Genomic DNA, 19311 nt, shown 5'->3' on the forward strand with positions numbered 1-19311 from the left:
ATATGTAACTGACTTAACTGATGATTTAGTAATACTGTAGAACTCAGCTCTCTTTGATTGCACTAATTCTATGGTAAATACTTAACAAGTTTCAACTTGAGTACTGGGGATTTGTGTTCTATCTCTTTGGGACATTTTGTATATAATGTTTTCCTTTCTTAGCATGAGTCTGGACAGCATTTCTGCCCCTGTCATCACCCATTTATATTTACTTTCTCCCTCAACAATTGACTTGTCATTCAAGACCTAGTTCTGATTTCAATTCTCCTGGGATACTCATTCTATGTGGTCATAGTACACTTATTTGTGAAATGGGGTTAAAAATCTGGTGCATAGGGTGTTTTGAAGATTAAATGAGGTCGTGTATGCCAAGTATGATAAGCTATTATGATTAAACCACATCAGACTGTCCTGCCATTGCAGGCATATCTCATTTTATTGTGTTTCACTTTATCACAATTCAAGGATATTGCATTTTTTACAAATTGAAGGTTTGTGGCAACCCTTCATGGAGCAGTTTATTGGTACCATTTTTTTCTTTTTTCTCCAAAAGCATTTGCTCACTATGTGTCCCTGCATCCCATTTTGGTAATTCTTGCAATGTCTCAAATTTTTCATTCTTATATTTGTTACCATGATCTGTGATCTTTGCTATTACTACTGTATTTGTTTTGGGGCTCCATGAACTGGCCCATGTAAGACAGCAAACCTAATTGATAACTGCTGTGTGTGTTCTGACTGTTCTACCAACCAGAAGGTCCCTCATCTCTCTTCCTATCCTTGTGCCTCCCTATTCCCTGAGATATGACAGAATTGAAATTAGACCAGTAAATAACCTTACAATAGCCTCTAAGTGTTCTAGTGAAAGGAAGAGTCATATATCTTTCAAAAGTTAGAAATTATTAAGCTTAGTGAGAAAGGCAAGTCAAAAGTCAAGACGGGCTAAGAGCTAGACCTCTCACGCCAAACAGTCATGTTGTGAATGCAAAGGACAAGTTCTCGAAGGAAATGAAAAGTACAACTCCAGTGAACACATGAATGATAAGAAAACGAAACAGTGTTATTGCTATATAGAGATCTGGATAGAAGATCAAGCCAGCTACATTTCCCTAAGCCAAAGTCTAATCCAGAGCAGGGCCCTAACTTTCTTCACTTTTATGAATGCTGATAGATCTGAGGAAGCTGCAGAAAAGTTTGGAGCTATTATAGCGGAAATTGGTTCATGAGGTTTAAGAAGCCATCTTTGTAACATAAAGGTGTACAGTGAAGCAGCAAGTGCTATTGTAAAAGCTGCAGTAAGTTATCAAGAAAATCCAGCAAAGATAGTTAATAAAGGTGGCTACATCAAATGACAGATTTTCAGTGTAGATAAAAACAGGCTTCTATGGGGAGAAAATGCAATCTAAAGCTTTCATAGGTAGAGAGGAGAAGTCTATGCTTAATTTCAAAGCTTCAAAGGACAGGCTGATTCTCTTGTTAGGGGATAATGCAGCTAGTGACTTTTAGCTGAAGCTAATGCTTATTTACCATTCAGAGAATCCTAGAGTCCTTAAGAATTACGAGAAATCAACTGTCTTTGCTCTATTAATGGGACATCAAAGCCTGGATGATAGCACATCTTTGACAACATGGTTTACTGAATATTTTAAGCTCACTGTTGATATCTAATACTTAGAAAAAAAAGATTCCTTTCAAAATATGACTGCTCATTGTCAATATACATGGTCACCCAAAAGCTCTGATAGAGACGTATGATAAGATTAATGCTGTTATCATGCCTGCTCATATAACATACTTTCTGCAGCCCATAGACCAAATAGTAATTTCAATTTTGTCATATTATTTAAGAACTATATTTTGTAAGGTTATAACTGTCATAGATAATGATTCTTCTGATGTGTCTGGGCAAAGTAAACTGAAGACCTTCTAGAAAGTATTCACTACTCTAGATGTCATTACGAATATTTGTGATTCATGAGAAGAGTCAAAATACCAACATTTACAGAAGCTTGAAAGAAGTTGAGTCCAACCCTTGTAGATGACTTTGAAGTGTTCAAGACTTCAGTGAAGAAAGTCACTGCAGATGTGAAAATAGCAAGAGAACTGGGGTTGGAAATGTGGCCTGAAGAGGTGACTGAATTGCTGAAATCTCATGGTAAAATGTTAATGGCTGAGGAACTGTCTCTTATGGATGAGCAAAGAATACTGTCAAACAGCATTACATGCATGCTACAGAGAAATTTTTCATCAAAAAGTCAATTGATGCAGGAAACTTCATTGTTGTCTTATTTTAAGAAATTGCCACAGCCACCACCTTTCAGTCAATATCAAGATCAAGGCAAGACCCTCCAATAGCAAAAAGATTACTCTCTGAAGACTCAGATTATGGTTAGCATATTTTAGCAATAAAATATTTTTAATAAAGGCGTTTTTAATATAATGCTGTTGCATACTTAATAGAATGCAGGTTGTAAACATAACTTCTTTATGCACCAGGAAGGGAAAAAAAATCATGTAGCTCACTTTATTATAATACTTACTTTATTGCAATAGTCACCTTATTGCAGTGATTTGAATCCAAACCTGTAATATTTCTAAGGTACGTTTGTGTTTCCTCAGTTGGATTTTAAGTAGTCTGAGGGCAAAGACCTCAAAGATCCCTTGTAACCTTTCCACAGCCCAGGCCTGTTACCTAATAAGCACCTTGTTGCGTAAAACTGTATGAACTTCAGAGGTGTACTAACCAGCCCTCTCTCTCAGGTTTATCCTCTGGCCTTTGAAACAGTGAAATCCTCCATGCTTCCCATGGAGGCTCTGGAAGTGTGTGTGTGTGTGTGTGTGTGTGTATGCAATGGATGTGGAAATGGAGGCTCCATCTGGGGCAGGAGGAGAACCTGGCAGGACTACAGGGTAAAGTCTGGGACCGGGGTGCTCTTTCATCCCTGAGCTTTTGCATATATTCCCTTTTCCTAGAACAGTCTTATGTAAATTCCTTCACCCTCTCTTCACATAGCCTGGCATTGATTAGACTTCCTTCTACTGGCTCAGACTTCCTTTCATTCCTGTTTTTTTGAATTGTCCCTCTACTCTCAACTCTTGATGTACCTCCTCTGTGGTCACAAAGCGTAGTGTGTTTACCCCTACCTGAACACAGGTGGATATGTGGTTCCTTTAAGAATAAAACATTGCAAAAAAACAAAAAAAAGAATAAAACATTGCTAAACACTACAGCAGTGAATGATGCCATGCGCTGTACTAAGTGGTTTATTAGCACTATCTTATTTAATCTTTAGCCTTGTAACCTTTCAAGGTTTAATCTTTAAGTTCTATGGGTGAGACACTATTATTTCCCCCCTTTTACAGATGAGGAAACTGAGGATAATTGTGATTAAACAACTTGTCAAAACTCAAAAAGCAAAAGTAGCAACATAAGACTTAAACTGGGTATTTCTGATTCCAGATGGTGGGGGTGAGTGGACAACCCACTGGTGACATGGTCTTGAAAATGATTAGAAAGAGCATGACATTATAAAAAGAAACCCAGCCCTTGTGAAACTGACTTAAACTTTGGGGGACATAAATAACAGAAGTTTTGCCGAAATTCTTTAGTACAGTTTTAGTTTTCTCCCTCATACGATATTTTCCAAAGCACATTGGAGAACACAGCATGTTCTGTGTTTTTTTTGGCCAAGTGCACAATGGCTTGTGGGACGTACCCACAGGTGTCAGTTGATTGCTCACTGATTGGTCAATCCCATGCCTAGAGCTGTCTACCGTGATTATCACTGACCCAGCAGAGGGGCCGAATATTAAGTGCAAACATACAACTAGCTTTGGAAAATATGGACATCCAGAAGCCAATAGAATCAAAGTTCAATATTCTTTTGAATAGGTAATTTGAATGAGAAGTTACCATAGACAATTTCAGATTAAAGGAAAATGAGACTTCCCAAATATAATAATTTATGACATCAAGGAGTGGCAATACACTACTTCCAATACTTTGTATCCTAACTAAGATCAGTGGATTAAAGCAAATAGGATATTAATGAAATAGAGGAGACAATTACCTCCATACTGGATTTTAGAAAATATTCCCCACTCCTGAAATTTACCTCTTTGACTTGGGTTTCTGGTTTCTATACAAATGGAATAACATGAAGGGTTTTCAGATCCTTCCTCTCTAAAAGACTAGTTTTCTGACTTCTGAATTCAAAATGGGTATCTACAACTAGAAATAATTTGAAGATATACAAAAAGCAAAAATATTTGTATATTTAAAAAGTAGTTTTCATTGTACCGTGTAACCAGAGCACTAGGTCCTAGCGAGCAGGACAAATTTAATGCTGTCATGGAGTTTTAGTACAGAAAAAGGACAGCTAAGGACTCTGGCTTTCTCACTTCAAAAATATACTGTTTAGATTTATGGAACCCCTTCCTGAGAGGATAACGATTAACCACTTTTTGAGGAACAAATAGGGATAAGTAGATTTTGAGCATAGCCTCCTTAAGGAAGATTTTCCTGCCAATGTACATGTGTACTTAGTCGCTCAATCATGTCCGACTCTTTGCAACCCCATGATCTGTAGCCCACCAGGCTCCTCTGTCCATGGATTCTCCAGAAAAGAATACTGGAGTGGGTAGTACTCATTCCCTTCTCCAGGGGATCTTCCTGACCCAGGGATCAAACCTAGGTCTCCTGCATTGCAGGCAGATTCTTTACCATCTGAGCTACCAAGGAAGCTGTTCCTGCCAATGGGGAAAGTTAAATACAAGAAGAAAGTACTCATGTTGGAAGTTTTTAAGAAGTAATTAGATTTAACCCATATAGTATTATTTAAAGTGATGATAAGAGGCAATGAGTATAATCAATGGTAACTTTTAACATTCTTTAAGCATTTTCTATGTACTGGGTAAATGTTACGTAAAGATTGAATGATACTATGCTCTGAGTTTCTGAAATAGCACTATTATTATTTCCATTATTTAATCCTTGCCTGTGGTGTTGGAAAAGACTCTTGAGAGTCCCTTTGTAAGGAGATCAAACCAGTCAATCCTAAAGGAAATCAGTCCTGAATATTCATTGGAAGGACTGATGCTGAAGCTGAAGCTCCAGTACTTTGGCCACCTCGTGCGAAGAACTGACTCATTAGAAAAGACCTTGATGCTGGGAAAGATTGAAGGCAGGAGAAGGGGATGACAGAGGATGAGATGGCTGGATGGCATCACCAACTTGATGGACATGAGTTTGAGCAAGCTCTGGGAGTCAGTGATGGACAGGGAAGCTTGGTGTTCTGCAGTCCATGGGGTTGCATAGAGTCAGACATGATTGAGCGACTGAACTGAACTGTACTGTAACTCTTGCCTCAGATTGCTAGTCTAGTAAGGTTCAAACTCAGGAAACCAGACTAGAGAGGTCAGACTCTCAACTACCTCCTATACTCTGCCTCCTCAAGACACAACAGGAGGAATTTGATGTTAAAAGGAGGGTTAGGATAATCTGGTTATACTGTTTCCCTGTTAAAACTCTTCATTGCTGTCACAAAACCATCCAGTCCTGGGAGCGTGGGGCACACCATCTTACAGCCCCTTCCTTTGATATTTAAACAGTTTTCTTTTTACTGAGCTAACACATCCTCCCTGAACTTTCACTCGTCACCTGTCACAGTCCTGGCTTCTTAGCACCTTTTACAGGTTGACTGTTCACTTTCCTGACACCCTATATGCCTTTCCTTCTCCAGGCTGAGCTCTGTGGGGCAGTTGTACCTCATGGAGCACAGTTCAGTTTAGTGATTAAAGCACATTAAAGCACCCTTGTTTGACTTCAGAATATGCCTTTTAACTAGTTGTGAGCTAGTTGTCTATAATAACTATATATATTATATATATATAATAACTACTCTACATCTCAGTTTATTCATCTATGAAGAGGGAGGATAATAGTACTTTGCAGGGTTGTTTTGAGAATTAAAATAATCAGTGCATGTTATACATACAGTTTGGCCTTCCCAGATGGCTCAGTGGTAAAGAATTTACCTGCCAATACAGGAGACACAGGAGATGTGGGTTAGATCCCTGTGTCTGGAAGACCCCCTGGAGGGAGACATGATAACTTACTCCAGTATTCTTGCCTGGATCATCTCATGGACAGAGGAACCTGGGGGGTACAGTCCATAGGATCACAAAGAGTGACTAAGCAGCAACTAACATAGAGAATTTACTGTGCACTACAAAAAAGGAAATGATCACTAAATATTAGGGATAAAAATTATTGGTTTCTAGAACTTTCCTGTTGGTTACCTTTCCTCCACACAGCCTAGTCCTCTTCCTTAGTTTGGATATTATTCTTCTATTAATGAATATTTTTTGAAGTGGCCACAACTCTTTTGTTATTAAAAGATATAAAATTCTTAAGTCTCTAGAGAAGAACCTGGTGGCTCAAATCAGTTCTTGTAGACAATCAGTCAACTTTGGTGGCTTAAAGCTCAACATTCAGAAAACTAAGATCATGGCATCTGGTCCCATCACTTCATGGCAAATAGATGGGGAAACAGTGGAACAGTGGCTATTTTTCTGGACTCCAAAATCACTGCGGATGGTGATTGCAGCCATGAAATGAAAAGATGCTTGCTCCTTGGAAAGAAAGTTATGACGAACCTAGATAGCATATTGAAAAGCAGAGACATTGCTTTGCCAACAAAGGTCCATCTAGTCAAGGCTATGGTTTTTTCAGTAGTCATGTATGGATGTGAGAGTTGGACTCTAAAGAAAACTGAGTGCTGAAGAATTGATGCTTTTGAACTGTGGTGTTGGAGAAGACTCTTGAGAGTCCCTTGGACTGCAAGGAGATCCAACCAGTCCATCCTAAAGGAGATCAGTCACCGGTGTTCATTGGAGGGACTGATGTTGAATCTGAAACTCTAATACTTTGGCCTCCTGATGCGGTGAGCTGACTCATTTGAAAAGACCCTGTTTCTGGGAAAGATTGAGGGCAGGAGGAGAAGGGGACGACAGAGGATGAGATGGTTGGATGGCATCATCGACACAATGGACATGGGTTTGGATAAACTCCTGGAGTTGCTGATGAACAGGGAGGCTTGACGTACTGCAGTTCACGGTGTCGCAAAGAGTTGGACACGACTGAGCGACTGAACTGAGTGTATCTCAGCCCTGCTGACTCCCCATGGCCTGTTTTTCTCTTGCCTCATCTGTGAACACTGCAAAAACTATCCTGCCAGCAGTCAGCATATTTGGGAGACTAGCTTTGTTTTTACTAGTCACTCCACACTATTAATATTAAGGCCATAAATAAAATAACCTGATGGATCACATCTGGATGCCTAATTAGAATAAGCTGAGAGAAATTGTAAATCAATATTTAGCATAATTGCTGAAATATGGCAGATTTCGATGCAAATAAAAAAGAATGAAGAATGTAATACAAAATAATTTATATGATATTAGTCCAATCACCCTCTATAAAGGGGCACGCAGCAGAAACTCACAGTTTAATTTTAGTTGGCAGAGTTTTCTTATAAAGGGTTGGAAAATAATTGACCCTTATGTCAATTGCTCTTCTGTACTGGTCTTTCTTCAACTTTCCTCAAAAGGTTTTTTTTCCTTGCCTCCATGGGAACTTTTCTTCTAATATAACTTTGAAGCACACCACAAAGGCACTTATTTGACAAAACCAAAACAACAACACTAACACTGTCAGATATGTGTGCTCACACACACTGAGCATTCTGCATTAAAAGAAGTCCAAATATGTAAAACATGCTCTTCAGTCTCTTTTGTTGTAGATTGTTTTCAATTCTTATCCTGAAGCAGAAGAAATGTTATGATTCTTCCACGTGATTTTTTTTAAAGGTTATACATTGAGGAATTGGACCAATATATTTGATTTCTATTAACTGATTTACCATTCATTCAGCCAGTTTTGGACGGGTATTTACAGTGGACCTGGCCCCATAACAGATGAGAAGTGTACAGGGAAGAATCTTGTAAGAATCTAAATGGAGTGATTAAACATGGGTGAAAGAAATTCTGGTGGAAGGCAAGACAAAGACCCTAGGAAAGGGATAGGAACAATTTTGTGGGTCCTCCTGCGACATTATGCATTTTCTTTGTGAGGACTTGGATCTGAGTGTACTAATGAATCATGCCTACTTTTAGAACCTCAGTTTCCTGAATATAAAATTCAGGAGTTGACCAGACCTTTTCACATATGAATTTCTGTAATCCAGTGATGTAATATGCTGTACTAAGTCACTTCAGTCATGTCTGACTCTTTGCAACCCTATGGACTAAAGCCTGTCAGGCTCCTCTGTCCATGGGATTTTCTAGGCAAGAAATACTGGAGTGGGATGCCATGCCCTCCTCCAGAGGATCTTCCTGACCCAGGGTTCAAGCCCGTGTCTCTTATGTCTTCTGCATTGGCAGGTGGGTTCTTTACCACTAGCACCACCTGGGAAGAGCTCCAGGTAAATCTGTTTCCACCCCCATAAGCATAGATCATCCACTTCAGGAAGCAGTCACAGCATTTTACTTCATGGTGACAATAATTGTAAAGGGAAGAAGATTGAATTCTTCAGGGCCAGACATCTTTAAAGGGGTAGAATTATTATTTGACCTCAAGCCTTCTGGCTCAAAATCTTATCCTTTTTTTTTTTTAACTCTCATTAAATTTACTTTGGGCAGGAAGTGTTATAGATGTATTTGCCTTAAGTAATTGCAGGAAAATCATTGTACCTCTTAAGATTTAAGGTGTCAGATCACCTATTTCTTAAATTTCCTACTCTTAAATAACAAACTTGCAGTTTTTAATGATAGAAAGCTTTCTCCAGTTATTAGTACTGCTTTCAAATATTTTATATGGGGAAGTTGTTTCCATCTAGATATTATTAACTTCTTTGCTAAGACTCTTACTGCGATTCAAAATCTTTGATTTGGTTGACTGGCTTGAGTGTGATGAGTTTCTTCATGGAGTGGGAGTTCAGTGGATTCTTGCAAATATTTTTCTGATGGACAGAGAGAGAGACATTTGGATTGGTGCACTGTGCTCCATTCTTCATGAACTGTAACGTGAAGGCAATCAAGCCATAATATCCTGTGGTTTGTTTAACTTGCTTTTCCAGTACAAGCACTTGGTATGTGAATTGAGGAAACATTTTATCTGGCTGAAAGCCTGCCTTAGCAGTGGAGATTTGATATAGGCCCCCCTTGGACACCATCAAACTCTACAAATTGCAGATTTAGTGACCTCTGAAATGCAAAGCACCTCTTGATTAGGCTTCTCATCCTTAGTAATAAAACTGTGCTCATTCACCTAAGTCTCACTTGATTCTGTTGAGCATAGAATGGTGTAATAAGTTTTTCCAGATTGGTAGATGAGTTAAATCTTTCCATTTGCGACAATGTAAAGAGACATCTTGCATAAAATTTCCTGATTGAAATGCTGCTGAAACATGTCAGTGTATTTGTTGGAGTCCTTATTTTTTTTTTGTTAGGGATAAGAGAAAGTTGAATAGGAATATGAGGCCATTTGGTCAAATATTAAATACAAAAGATGAATTTCTGGATTAAAAGTATATAAAACATATTTCTATATGTTGGCTTATATAATGAATCATTTTATTTATCCCATGTTATATGTCTTGCTACTTATTTTTAAATTTAGTCAGTGGTCTGCTGATAAACTGGCTTTTCAGAAAGAGATTTGACTTGTAGTGTTTGCCCATTTCTGTAGTGTAAATACTCCTAACAATCTTGATTCCAGCTTACACATCATCCAGCCCAGCATTTTGCATGATGTACTCTGCATATAAATTAAATAAGCAGGGTGACAATATTGTTATACTCCTTTCCCAATTTTGAACAAGTTGTTTCATGTCCAGTTCTAACTGTTGCATCTTGGAACACATACAGGTTTCTCAAGAGACAGGTAAGATGATCTGATATTCCCATTTCTTTAAGAATTTTCCACAGTTTATTGTGATCCACAGAGTCAGAGGCTTTAGCATAGTCAATGAAGCAGAAGTAGATGTTTTTCTGGAACTCCTATGCTTTCTCCATGATCCAGCAAATGTTGGCAATTTGATCTCTGGTTTCTCTGCCTCTTTGAAACCCAGCTTGTACATCTGGAAGTTCTTGGTTAATGTACTGGTGAAGCCTAGCTTGAAGGATTTTGTGCATAACCTTGCTGTGTGTTAGATTTCCAAAACTTACTCACCTTATAATCAGAAGTTTGTACCCTTTAATCAATCTCTTCCATTTCTCCCACCCCTGAGCCCCTGGCAGTCACCATTCTATTGTGTTTCTACATTTGGATTTTTTAGAGTCCATATGTAAGTGAGATCATACAGTGTTTCTTTTTCACATTCTGGCTTACTTCACTTGACTATCTTCAAGGTCCATTTGTGTCATAAATGACAGGATTTCCTCATTTTTTTATGGTTGAATAATATTCAAGTGTATGTGTGTGTATTACATTTTCTTTATCCTGTTTTCTATTGATAGATACTTAAGTTGTTTCCATGTCTTGATTATTATGAATAATGCTCCAAATGAATATGGAGGTACAGATACCTTTTTGAGATAGTGATTTTATTTCCTTTATATATGTACCCAAGTATGGGATGCTGGATCATATGGGAGTTCTATTTTATAATTTTTTGAGAAACCTCCATACTGTTTTCTACAATGGCCGCACCAATTTAAATTCCCACCAACAGTGCACACAGATTTCCTTTGCTCACATCCTTGGCAAAACATGTTATCTCTTGTCTTTTTGATAATAATCATTTTAACAGGTGTGAGATAATATTTCAGTGTGTTTTTGATTTGCATTTCCCAGGTGGCTAATGATGCTGAGCACCTTTTCATGTTCCTGTTGACCATTTATAAGTCCTTGGAAAAGTATCTAGTCAGGTGTTTTTCCCATTTTCTAATCTGATTATCTGTGCTTTTGTTTTTTAGTTTGTTTGCTTTTGCTATTGAGTTATATGAATTCTTTATATAATTTTGTTAATAACCCCTTATCAGATATATATGGTGTGAAAATATTTTCTCCTGAAGGGGCTTTTAAAGGTGATTCTCATGAGGACTCAAAGAAAAAGGAGCAGGAGAGGAAGCATCCGTCTTCCTACACTGCACATCACAGTACAGAACACTGGAAGAAATACGGATGGTAATGGCCATTCTGATGGAGTCTCAGGCAGAAATGAGGAATATGTTATTGGAAACTGAAGGAAAGGTGATCCTTGTTATAAAATAGCGAAGAACTTGACTGAATTGTATGGCTATTTGAGTGTTTTGTGGAAGGCAGAATCATCAAGGCATTGGGAAGGTTAAGTCATCTGCTCCCAGCTGTGGAGCCAGTAATGGTAAAACCAGCCTGGACTGAAGCCAGAGTCTTAACCAGTGCCTCCCTTTCCCCCCCACATCCTCCCTCTACAGAAGCAGACAGTGTGGGGACTGGCATGCTGGGAGTGGGTGTTGGGATTCAAGGGATTCCTCTATCAGTGTGGTCCAGGATACCTGACTCTCGTGTTTTCTTTGGACTGACTCACCTTAAGCAATAATCTTGTTTCGGAGCTTTTCCATTTTAGGAAGATGGAAGAGCTGTAACAGATACTGTTGACATTCCAGAGGCCTGGAAGCAGACAAGTGGGACCATGTATGTGAAAGTGTAATCTGCAGGATGGGACAGAGACTCCACACTCCTTCCCCAGATGAGGGCATGCTGTCTGACAGGGGGACACTCAGTAACGATTTGTGAAAGAATTAGCCCATGACACGGGAAGAAATCAAGCGTGTGTGCACACACACACACACACAAACACACACACATAGCCCCCCATTGGAGCTCCATGAGTAGTGTCTGTGCCACCTCTGGGTCCCTGGGGCTATACAGAATGCCCTGAAAATAGTCAGTACTCAGTAAATGGTCTGTGATGCCTATTATGGTGCCTTTCCTTTCAGTCTGGGTTTCTGTGGGATAGACTCTCTAAGGGGCAGATGAAGGGGTTGATAAGAGCTGGCCTTTTTAGTTCGGAGCCCTGATTATATCATCTACATGGTGGGAGGCGGGAGTCAAGGGCTGAAGGGTCAAATGTTGAAAGGCTGCGGCTGGGAAGGAAGCTCTCCCTGTGACTCAGCAGCTGCTCCTTAATACTCAGGCACCGCAGGAATGGAGAGGTGCAGACTGAAGAGGGGAAACCGGAACCAGCGTAGAGTTGCTTTGTTTCCTGGGGGACAGCTTTCCCAGTGCATTGAGCCAGAAAGTGGGTCGTTTCCCACCAGTACACTGGGGTTGGGTAAAGAGTCCTGTCCATCATGTAAAGAAGCCAACAAGTTGGTTTGGCCAGTTAGTTATGGGCCTTTGTGTAAACAGCGTGGCATGTGAGTGATGTGGTCACATTAGCCAGGGGTCACTGTGACCAATACAGCTGTTGGTCTTATGGATAGGAGCAGGAGAGGATCACAGGGCTGATGTGGGTGACCAGGGAGTCCAGCTTGGATGGATGCCGACAGTAACTTACAAAAGAATGGAATGTTCAAGACGTAGCACAATCCCAACCCAGGCGAGGTGACCTCATCTGGTCCAGGGTTGTGCTGGGTTCAAGGAAACAATGTGTGTGTGTGTTGGGGGTGGGGGGAGAAACAGTGGCAGTGAGTGGAAAGAACAAAGGCAGAAAGATCAAAAGAGCTCTACTAAATCTAAGTGTGGCTGTAATTGTAAATCTTGTAATTGAATACATGCAAAAGGAAGCTGCAAATCATACCAAGACCTGTGAAGAGAAACAGAATGGAAAGGATGAGACAGATCATGGCTGTGACTGAGCCATGGGATTGCTACCCTCTCCCTGTGAAGGGGGCTTGATGGTCACAATGAGGGTGACATTTATATGTTGACTGTGGAAATGTTTGCATTATTTGCTGTCTCTGTTCAGTCTGTTGTACAGAATACCATAAACTGGTATTATGACAGCATAAACCACAGAAATTTGTTTCTTGAAATTCTGGAGGTTGGTAAATTCAAGATCAAGGCACTAGCAGATTTAGTGTCTGGTGAAAACTTGCTTCCTGGTTCGTGGATGGCCATTTTGCTGTGTCCCCACATGGTGGAAGGGACACAGGAGCTCTCTGGGGTCTCTTTTATAGGGTGTTAATTTCATTCATAAGAGCTCCACCCTCATGACCTAGCCAACTCCCAAAGCCCCCCCCCCTCGCCCCCCGCCCCAATACCATCACATGGGGGAATAGGGTTTCAACCTGTGATTTTTTTTCTTTTTTTCCGGCAGCACCACTGGGCTTGTGGGATCCTAGATCCCTGACCAGGGATCAAACCAATGCTCCCTGCAAGTGGAATCTCAGAGTCTTAACCACTGGAAATGCCAGGGAATTCTTCAACCTATGAATTTTGAGGGAAAACCTACAGTCGACCCATAACAACCATTTTACTAAATCTGTATATAATTTAGTATAGTTTCTTGTTAGCAAACAATTCATTTATCTAAAATTTCAGTTAAAAAAAATTAAGGCATTGTCTGAAAAAGAAATGACTGAGCCTGGGGGGACCCAGCTGGTTATTATTCATAGTCATGGAAAGAGATCTCTTACACATGGCATCCTAACCAGGGGCCCTCAATCTTTCCTAAACAGTGGAAGGTGAGAAAACTGATGTGTGCAAAGATTTCAACTTGCCTAGATCTATCCCACTTCTCAGTAAGATTGGAGGGGCCTCACAGACACATACTCATTCAATAGGAGCCTGAGAGAGCAGAATTAGAATGAGATGGTGCCAAAGCTGGCTAAGCTTTCTTATTAAGACCTTAATATTAAAACGTTTCAAAGTCTAAATGAAAAGAATAGGATATTTTACTGTCAATAGGGAAGTTGAGGTTCACATTATCTTAACATTTTGACCCTACTACGTTTAATCAGGGTTTTAGCACTCACAGTTATTCCAAAACTATTGATTTTTTAAAATGTGAGCCTGAAAAACAGACAAAAGACTATATATGATATCAGTCTAATGATTTATCTTAAGAATCTGTGAACTGTGGAATCATGATTGTTAGGACTGAGAGACACCTGCTCACCTTTCTGAAATGAGTTGCTGAAAAGGTATTCTGAGATTCAGAAAGGGTAAGGGATACAACGTTGACCTTTTGGAGACAGGAAACCTTTGATGAACTATAGGACACCAAGACAGTTCATTTAAAAGATGGTTTCAAAGCATTACCCAGGGCTGGTTTTGTGTGTGCATTACTGAAGCCCTCCGGTTGTCTTTTTACATAAACTCAGTGAAATAATGGTTTCCACAGTTGTTCATGCATCTCAACTCTCGTGTGGCACCTTGGCTTCTGAGCTTTGTAAATGCTTTTCACTCTCTTTTGTGGACAAAATTAAACTTTCCATACTATTCAACAGCATGGAACTTTCCTGAGGTGGGCATTAAGGAGAAAAGAGACAGGAAAAGGTCACCAATACCATCTCCATGTAATCAAGGCAGTGCAAATAGCTAAATAAAATTGTTGCTAATGACATTTACTTCATTCTATAATATGCATCCCTGCTCTGGTCTCAGAATAAGTTTGAGTTAAGGATCAGCTGTTCATTAAACATATAGATTATTAATCTTTGTGGCGGGTAATAGGGCATGCATTTTTCAGGGCAGCTTTATGTTAGGGCTGTGTTTGGGCTTATGTGTCTTCTTTTACTCCCTATGTCTCTGTCTCTCTGTGTCTCTCTATGCATATACACGCAGTCATATTTATGTCTATGTATATACATGTGTGTGTACATGCATGCCTATCTGTACATGTATAGTGTACCTGCTTTTGTAAGATAACAGTTAATGAAGGATAGCTTAAAACTTAGAAAACATAGTTTCAAACTTTGATTTATACCCTTATTTTGACTATCTACCAAGGTGTAGCATATAACTAGGGAACCAGTTTGTCCTCTTTTACGTGAAAAAACCCTAAAAATTAACTGTAATTCTATGAATTTCTCTTTTTTTGTTTTTTTTGGTTATGGATGTGGAATTAATGAAATTGTCTAGCTATATATGTGGAAGTTAACACTTCTAAATTGCTGAACTTAAGCTAATTAGAAACTTATACCAATAAGAATGTGTCACAAACAAAATTGTATCTTCATGTGTTGAACACATCATTATTTAAATGCATAATAAATAGCATCAGTAAGGATATCGAAAATAATGTGCCATCCTGGTCTTCAAGTCTAGCAGAGGTATTGAATGAGGTTATTGAAAGCATGTGACCACCTCATGGACCTGGTGGTAATCAGAGGCTGGACCTGGGTAATCAGAGGCTCCTCACCCCCACCCCCCATCCATGGAATGTATGCCCCAGACTTGAGAGAGCAATGTGTTGTTGAGACCACTGGGACCCTGTACAAGACTGAACCCAGTTAAGGCCACTATATAAGCTTTTAAGATTCTGGTGGGTAGATGTGGAGAGATACTCATTTTGCAACCACCCAAAACAAGCCTCTTAAGGAAGGTCTTAGTTGCCTGGTGGCATGTGGATCCATGTGGACCAGGGATCAGGCCCACTGGCAGGCAGACTCCTCACCACTGGACCACTGTGAAAGTTCTAAAAAGACTTTCTTAACAAGAGGAGTTGCTTATCTCCTTCTCTGTGTCCCCATGGTTTTTTGTATTTTTCTGTTATTGGATTTTTCACAACCAATTTAATAGTTCACATCTGATTTCCATACTTGTCTGTGGGATAAAATGGCATCAAACTGTCTCCCAGTTCTTATCATCAAACCTAGAAAACAGTAGGTGCTTGCTGTTGTTCAGTCGCTCAGTCGTGTCTGACTTTTTGCGACCCCCTGGACTATAGCACACCAGGCTTCCCTGTGCATTGCCATCTCCCAGAGCTTGCTCAAACTCATGTCCATTGAGTTGGTGATGCCACCCAACCATCTCATCCTCTGTCATCCCCTTCTCCTCCTGTCTTCAATCTTTCCCAGCATCAGGGTCTTTTCTAATGAGTTGGCTCTTTGCATCAGGTGGCCAAAGTATTGGAGCTTCAGTTTCAGCATCAGTCCTTCCAGTGAATGTTCAGGACTGATTTCCTATAGGATGGACTGGTTTGATCTCCTTGCTATCCAAGGGACTCTCAAGTGTCTTCTCCAACTTGAGTGGGTTTTCATGTCCTCCTCCAGGGGATCTTCCCAACCTGAGAATTGAACCCAGGTCTTCCAAATTGCTGGCTGATTCTTTAACATCTGAACCACCAGGGAAGCCTCAGTAGGTGCTTAATAACCTGTTCATTAAACAGATACACAAATGACTGGCTGGCTGGATGAATGAAAGATAATGCACAGTTTGGGGATGAGAGTCAGGAATTCCTTGGTTATCAAGTAACACTTCATAAAACCTTAATGGTTTCATTTTTCTGTTCCAGATTACTTGCTGCGTATAATAGTCTCACAGATAAACACCTGGCTGGATATTTTAACAATACAAGGATAAGGCGGCATCTCTTAAGATCAGGGCTGGTAAGATTTGGTTTTGTTTCTACCTGCCCTCTTGTTTCATTAAGTCCAATATTTCCCTATCTTTTCTAGTTTCCTCTTTGAGCTTAACAATGACATCTTTTCCCTTCCCTTTTTAGAACAATTACTTCCTTTCCAAAGCTCTGATTTATCTATTTGAGTCTATGTTTCAAAAGATAAGAGGTCAGGATGGCTGCTAAGGCAACTTTTAAATTATTAAGGAAAATCCCTATAAGTTTCTAACAACATATTTCATTTGTTTATTCATTTATTCAGCACATATTTATTGAACATACTGTATAAACCAGAAACTATTAGGTAGTTAGGATAGAGAAGTCTTTACTGTCTTCAGGAAAAAATATTGTTTTTAATAATCACAGGATATGATGTGGAAGACATGAGCAGTTTAAAATTTTCCTCTAAATTTTTAAAAACTCTTTCATTTCATGTGACAGTTTATTGACACATTAGTGTCTTTCATTAGCTCCAAAACTATTATTTCCAGAAAATTTCCACTTCTCTAAATGTCTATAATTTGAAAACCTTTAAAAAATACTATAGTTTTCCATTCAAAGTAAGGGGTGTGGTTATAGAAAGTGTGACTAACGATTTTAGCTGTTTACTTTCTTAAAACACAGTGAATTTCCTTAACTCTTGTTGCCATGGTGTTGAAAGGATATGCATCCCATTTCTAATTGTTGTTTATGTGCTTGGCACTCTGTCTGGGTAGATCTCAGAGAGTTTGCTTCTTGTCTCCTGGGGCTTTGTTATCAGGTAGACCTGGCTGAAACCTGGCTCTGCCATTTACAAGACAAAATCTTCAGCAAAACACTTAAGTTTCTCAGCTCGAAAGTGTTCAGTTGAAGAAAGATAATGAAGATAATGATACCCAGCACTCAGAGTTGTGACAATCAGAGATGTAGTAGAAATGGTTGTTGTAATTACTGTGGTTACTATTAACACTGCTTCTTTGGATAACAGTCCGTGAGCTTCCTATGAAATGGGAAGGACTTTGTATTTCTTATCAACATCATTAACAAGCACTTACTGAATACCAATTATATACATGGAAACTCAAACAGCAAAGACATAGCCCTTTCTCTAGAGCAGTCGTGCAAATACAGCCCCTGAATCAGGAGTGTTCAGCAGCATCTGGGAACTTGTTAGAGCACCACTCCAGATCTGCTTCCCTGATGGTTCAGATGGTAAAGGATCCACCTGCTAATGCAGCATATGCAGGTTTGATCAGGGAAGATCCCCTGAAGAAGGAAATGGCAACCCACTTCAGTATTCTTGCCTGGGAAATCCCATGGACAGAGGACGCTGGTGGGCCACAGTCCATGGGGTCACAAAGGGTCAGACACAACTTAGCAACAAGACAGCACCCCAGATCTGTTAAGTCAGAAACTGGAGGAGGGCCCATCAGTCTTTCTCAGCTTGTCTTCCAGGTGATTCTTCACCTCAAGTTTAAGAACTGCCCTATAGGAGTTTCCAGTCTAATGGGGGAGAAATAACAATGTTAATTGCTGAGGGAGGGGCAGTACAGGAAGTTCTCAACAATTTTTCCTGATTGGATAAACAGGACATGGTATCCCATGGACAACACATTTCAAGGTCTATAACTGATTTATTCACAATTCCAAGCACACTTTCTATAACCACACCCCTTTCTTCCATTAGAAAATACATTCATGAAAAAGATGATCAGTAACCAATCACTTGTAGCACAATTCTAGTTGATCTCAATACTCCAATATGTTGCAACAACAGTGCAAAAAACCCAGTTATCAGTTAAGAAATATGTGGACTTGAATTAGATGTGAAGAGAAGAGCAGTGTTTAAATAAGGGAAAAGGAAGATGAACATTCTAGGAAGTTTAAGATCCTCAGTTTAGGGAAGATATTAAAAATAGAACAAATACGCCCACAGGACATAGGAAGGAATAAAAGAAAAGAAAAGCAAGTAAATAAAAATCAGAAACTATCACTCCTGGGACTTGCAATGATGTCTCTTGAAACCCGCCTGGAATACTTTGTATTTGTAGTACTGTATAATCTGAAAATATCTGAATCACAGCAAATTGCATTACATTCTGGGCTAGAGAGTAGAAGAAGAAAAGCAGTGTGAAAACAAAGTAATGAAACCAATTATTTTTAAAACAAATTGATGAGATCCTCTGTAGCTTACATGTTTTGCCCTTCAAAGCATTTCCTGTGAGATCATCAGCCTGTGATCACTGCTCCTATTCGTTGTTTCAAGGTAGCACCCCACCCCTTCTTCCCCAATGTGTTCAAAAAAAGAAATGAAAAGAACACCTGGGTTCTATCAAGGGAAAATTGTTACGCTAATGAAAACCTTGTTTTAAACATCAAGTGCACCACCTGTATGTGTTTTCCCAATGATGAGTTTATGAGACTGCCTTTTGCTTTTTTTCCCCTTATGAAACATTCATTAAAAGGGAAAGTTTATCAACCATAGTACCATACTCTGTAGGCTTTAAGGATGCTGCCTATTTCTCTATCTGATTGACTGACTGTCCATCTCTTTTTCTGCTTTGTGTTTCTATGTATGTTTTATGTATTCATGACAGATCACAAGAAATGGAAGAATACTTTCTGAAAAGGAATACAAACTAAATATCATGAAGAAGGATCACCAAAAATATATCCGGGAGTGCTTAGCCCAGGCTATTTTCCATAAGGTTCTTGATATGGAGGTACAAGTATTAACTATTTTCTTCACAACTGATATTTTATAGTAAGAGAATTAATACTT

At 39.4% G+C, this 19311-nt stretch overlaps 1 protein-coding gene across 4 annotated transcripts in view; it reads left to right on the plus strand.

Annotated features, from left to right (window-relative positions):
- The window catches only part of ERICH3 (glutamate rich 3), a 116882-nt gene that overhangs the window by 13272 nt on the left and 84299 nt on the right, over positions 1–19311 (plus strand). For 3 of the 4 annotated variants that reach the window (XM_070467924.1, XM_020877706.2, XM_070467922.1), the window contains exons 2-3: positions 16446–16539; positions 19127–19252. In XM_070467924.1, the coding sequence (XP_070324025.1) occupies positions 16446–16539; positions 19127–19252 (220 nt within the window). The remainder of the gene's footprint in view (positions 1–16445; positions 16540–19126; positions 19253–19311) is intronic. The other variant, XM_070467923.1, reaches the window with a different exon arrangement.

The sequence above is a fragment of the Odocoileus virginianus genome, chromosome 5 (genome assembly GCF_023699985.2).
Source record: "Odocoileus virginianus isolate 20LAN1187 ecotype Illinois chromosome 5, Ovbor_1.2, whole genome shotgun sequence".
NCBI classification, from domain to species: Eukaryota; Metazoa; Chordata; class Mammalia; order Artiodactyla; family Cervidae; genus Odocoileus; species Odocoileus virginianus.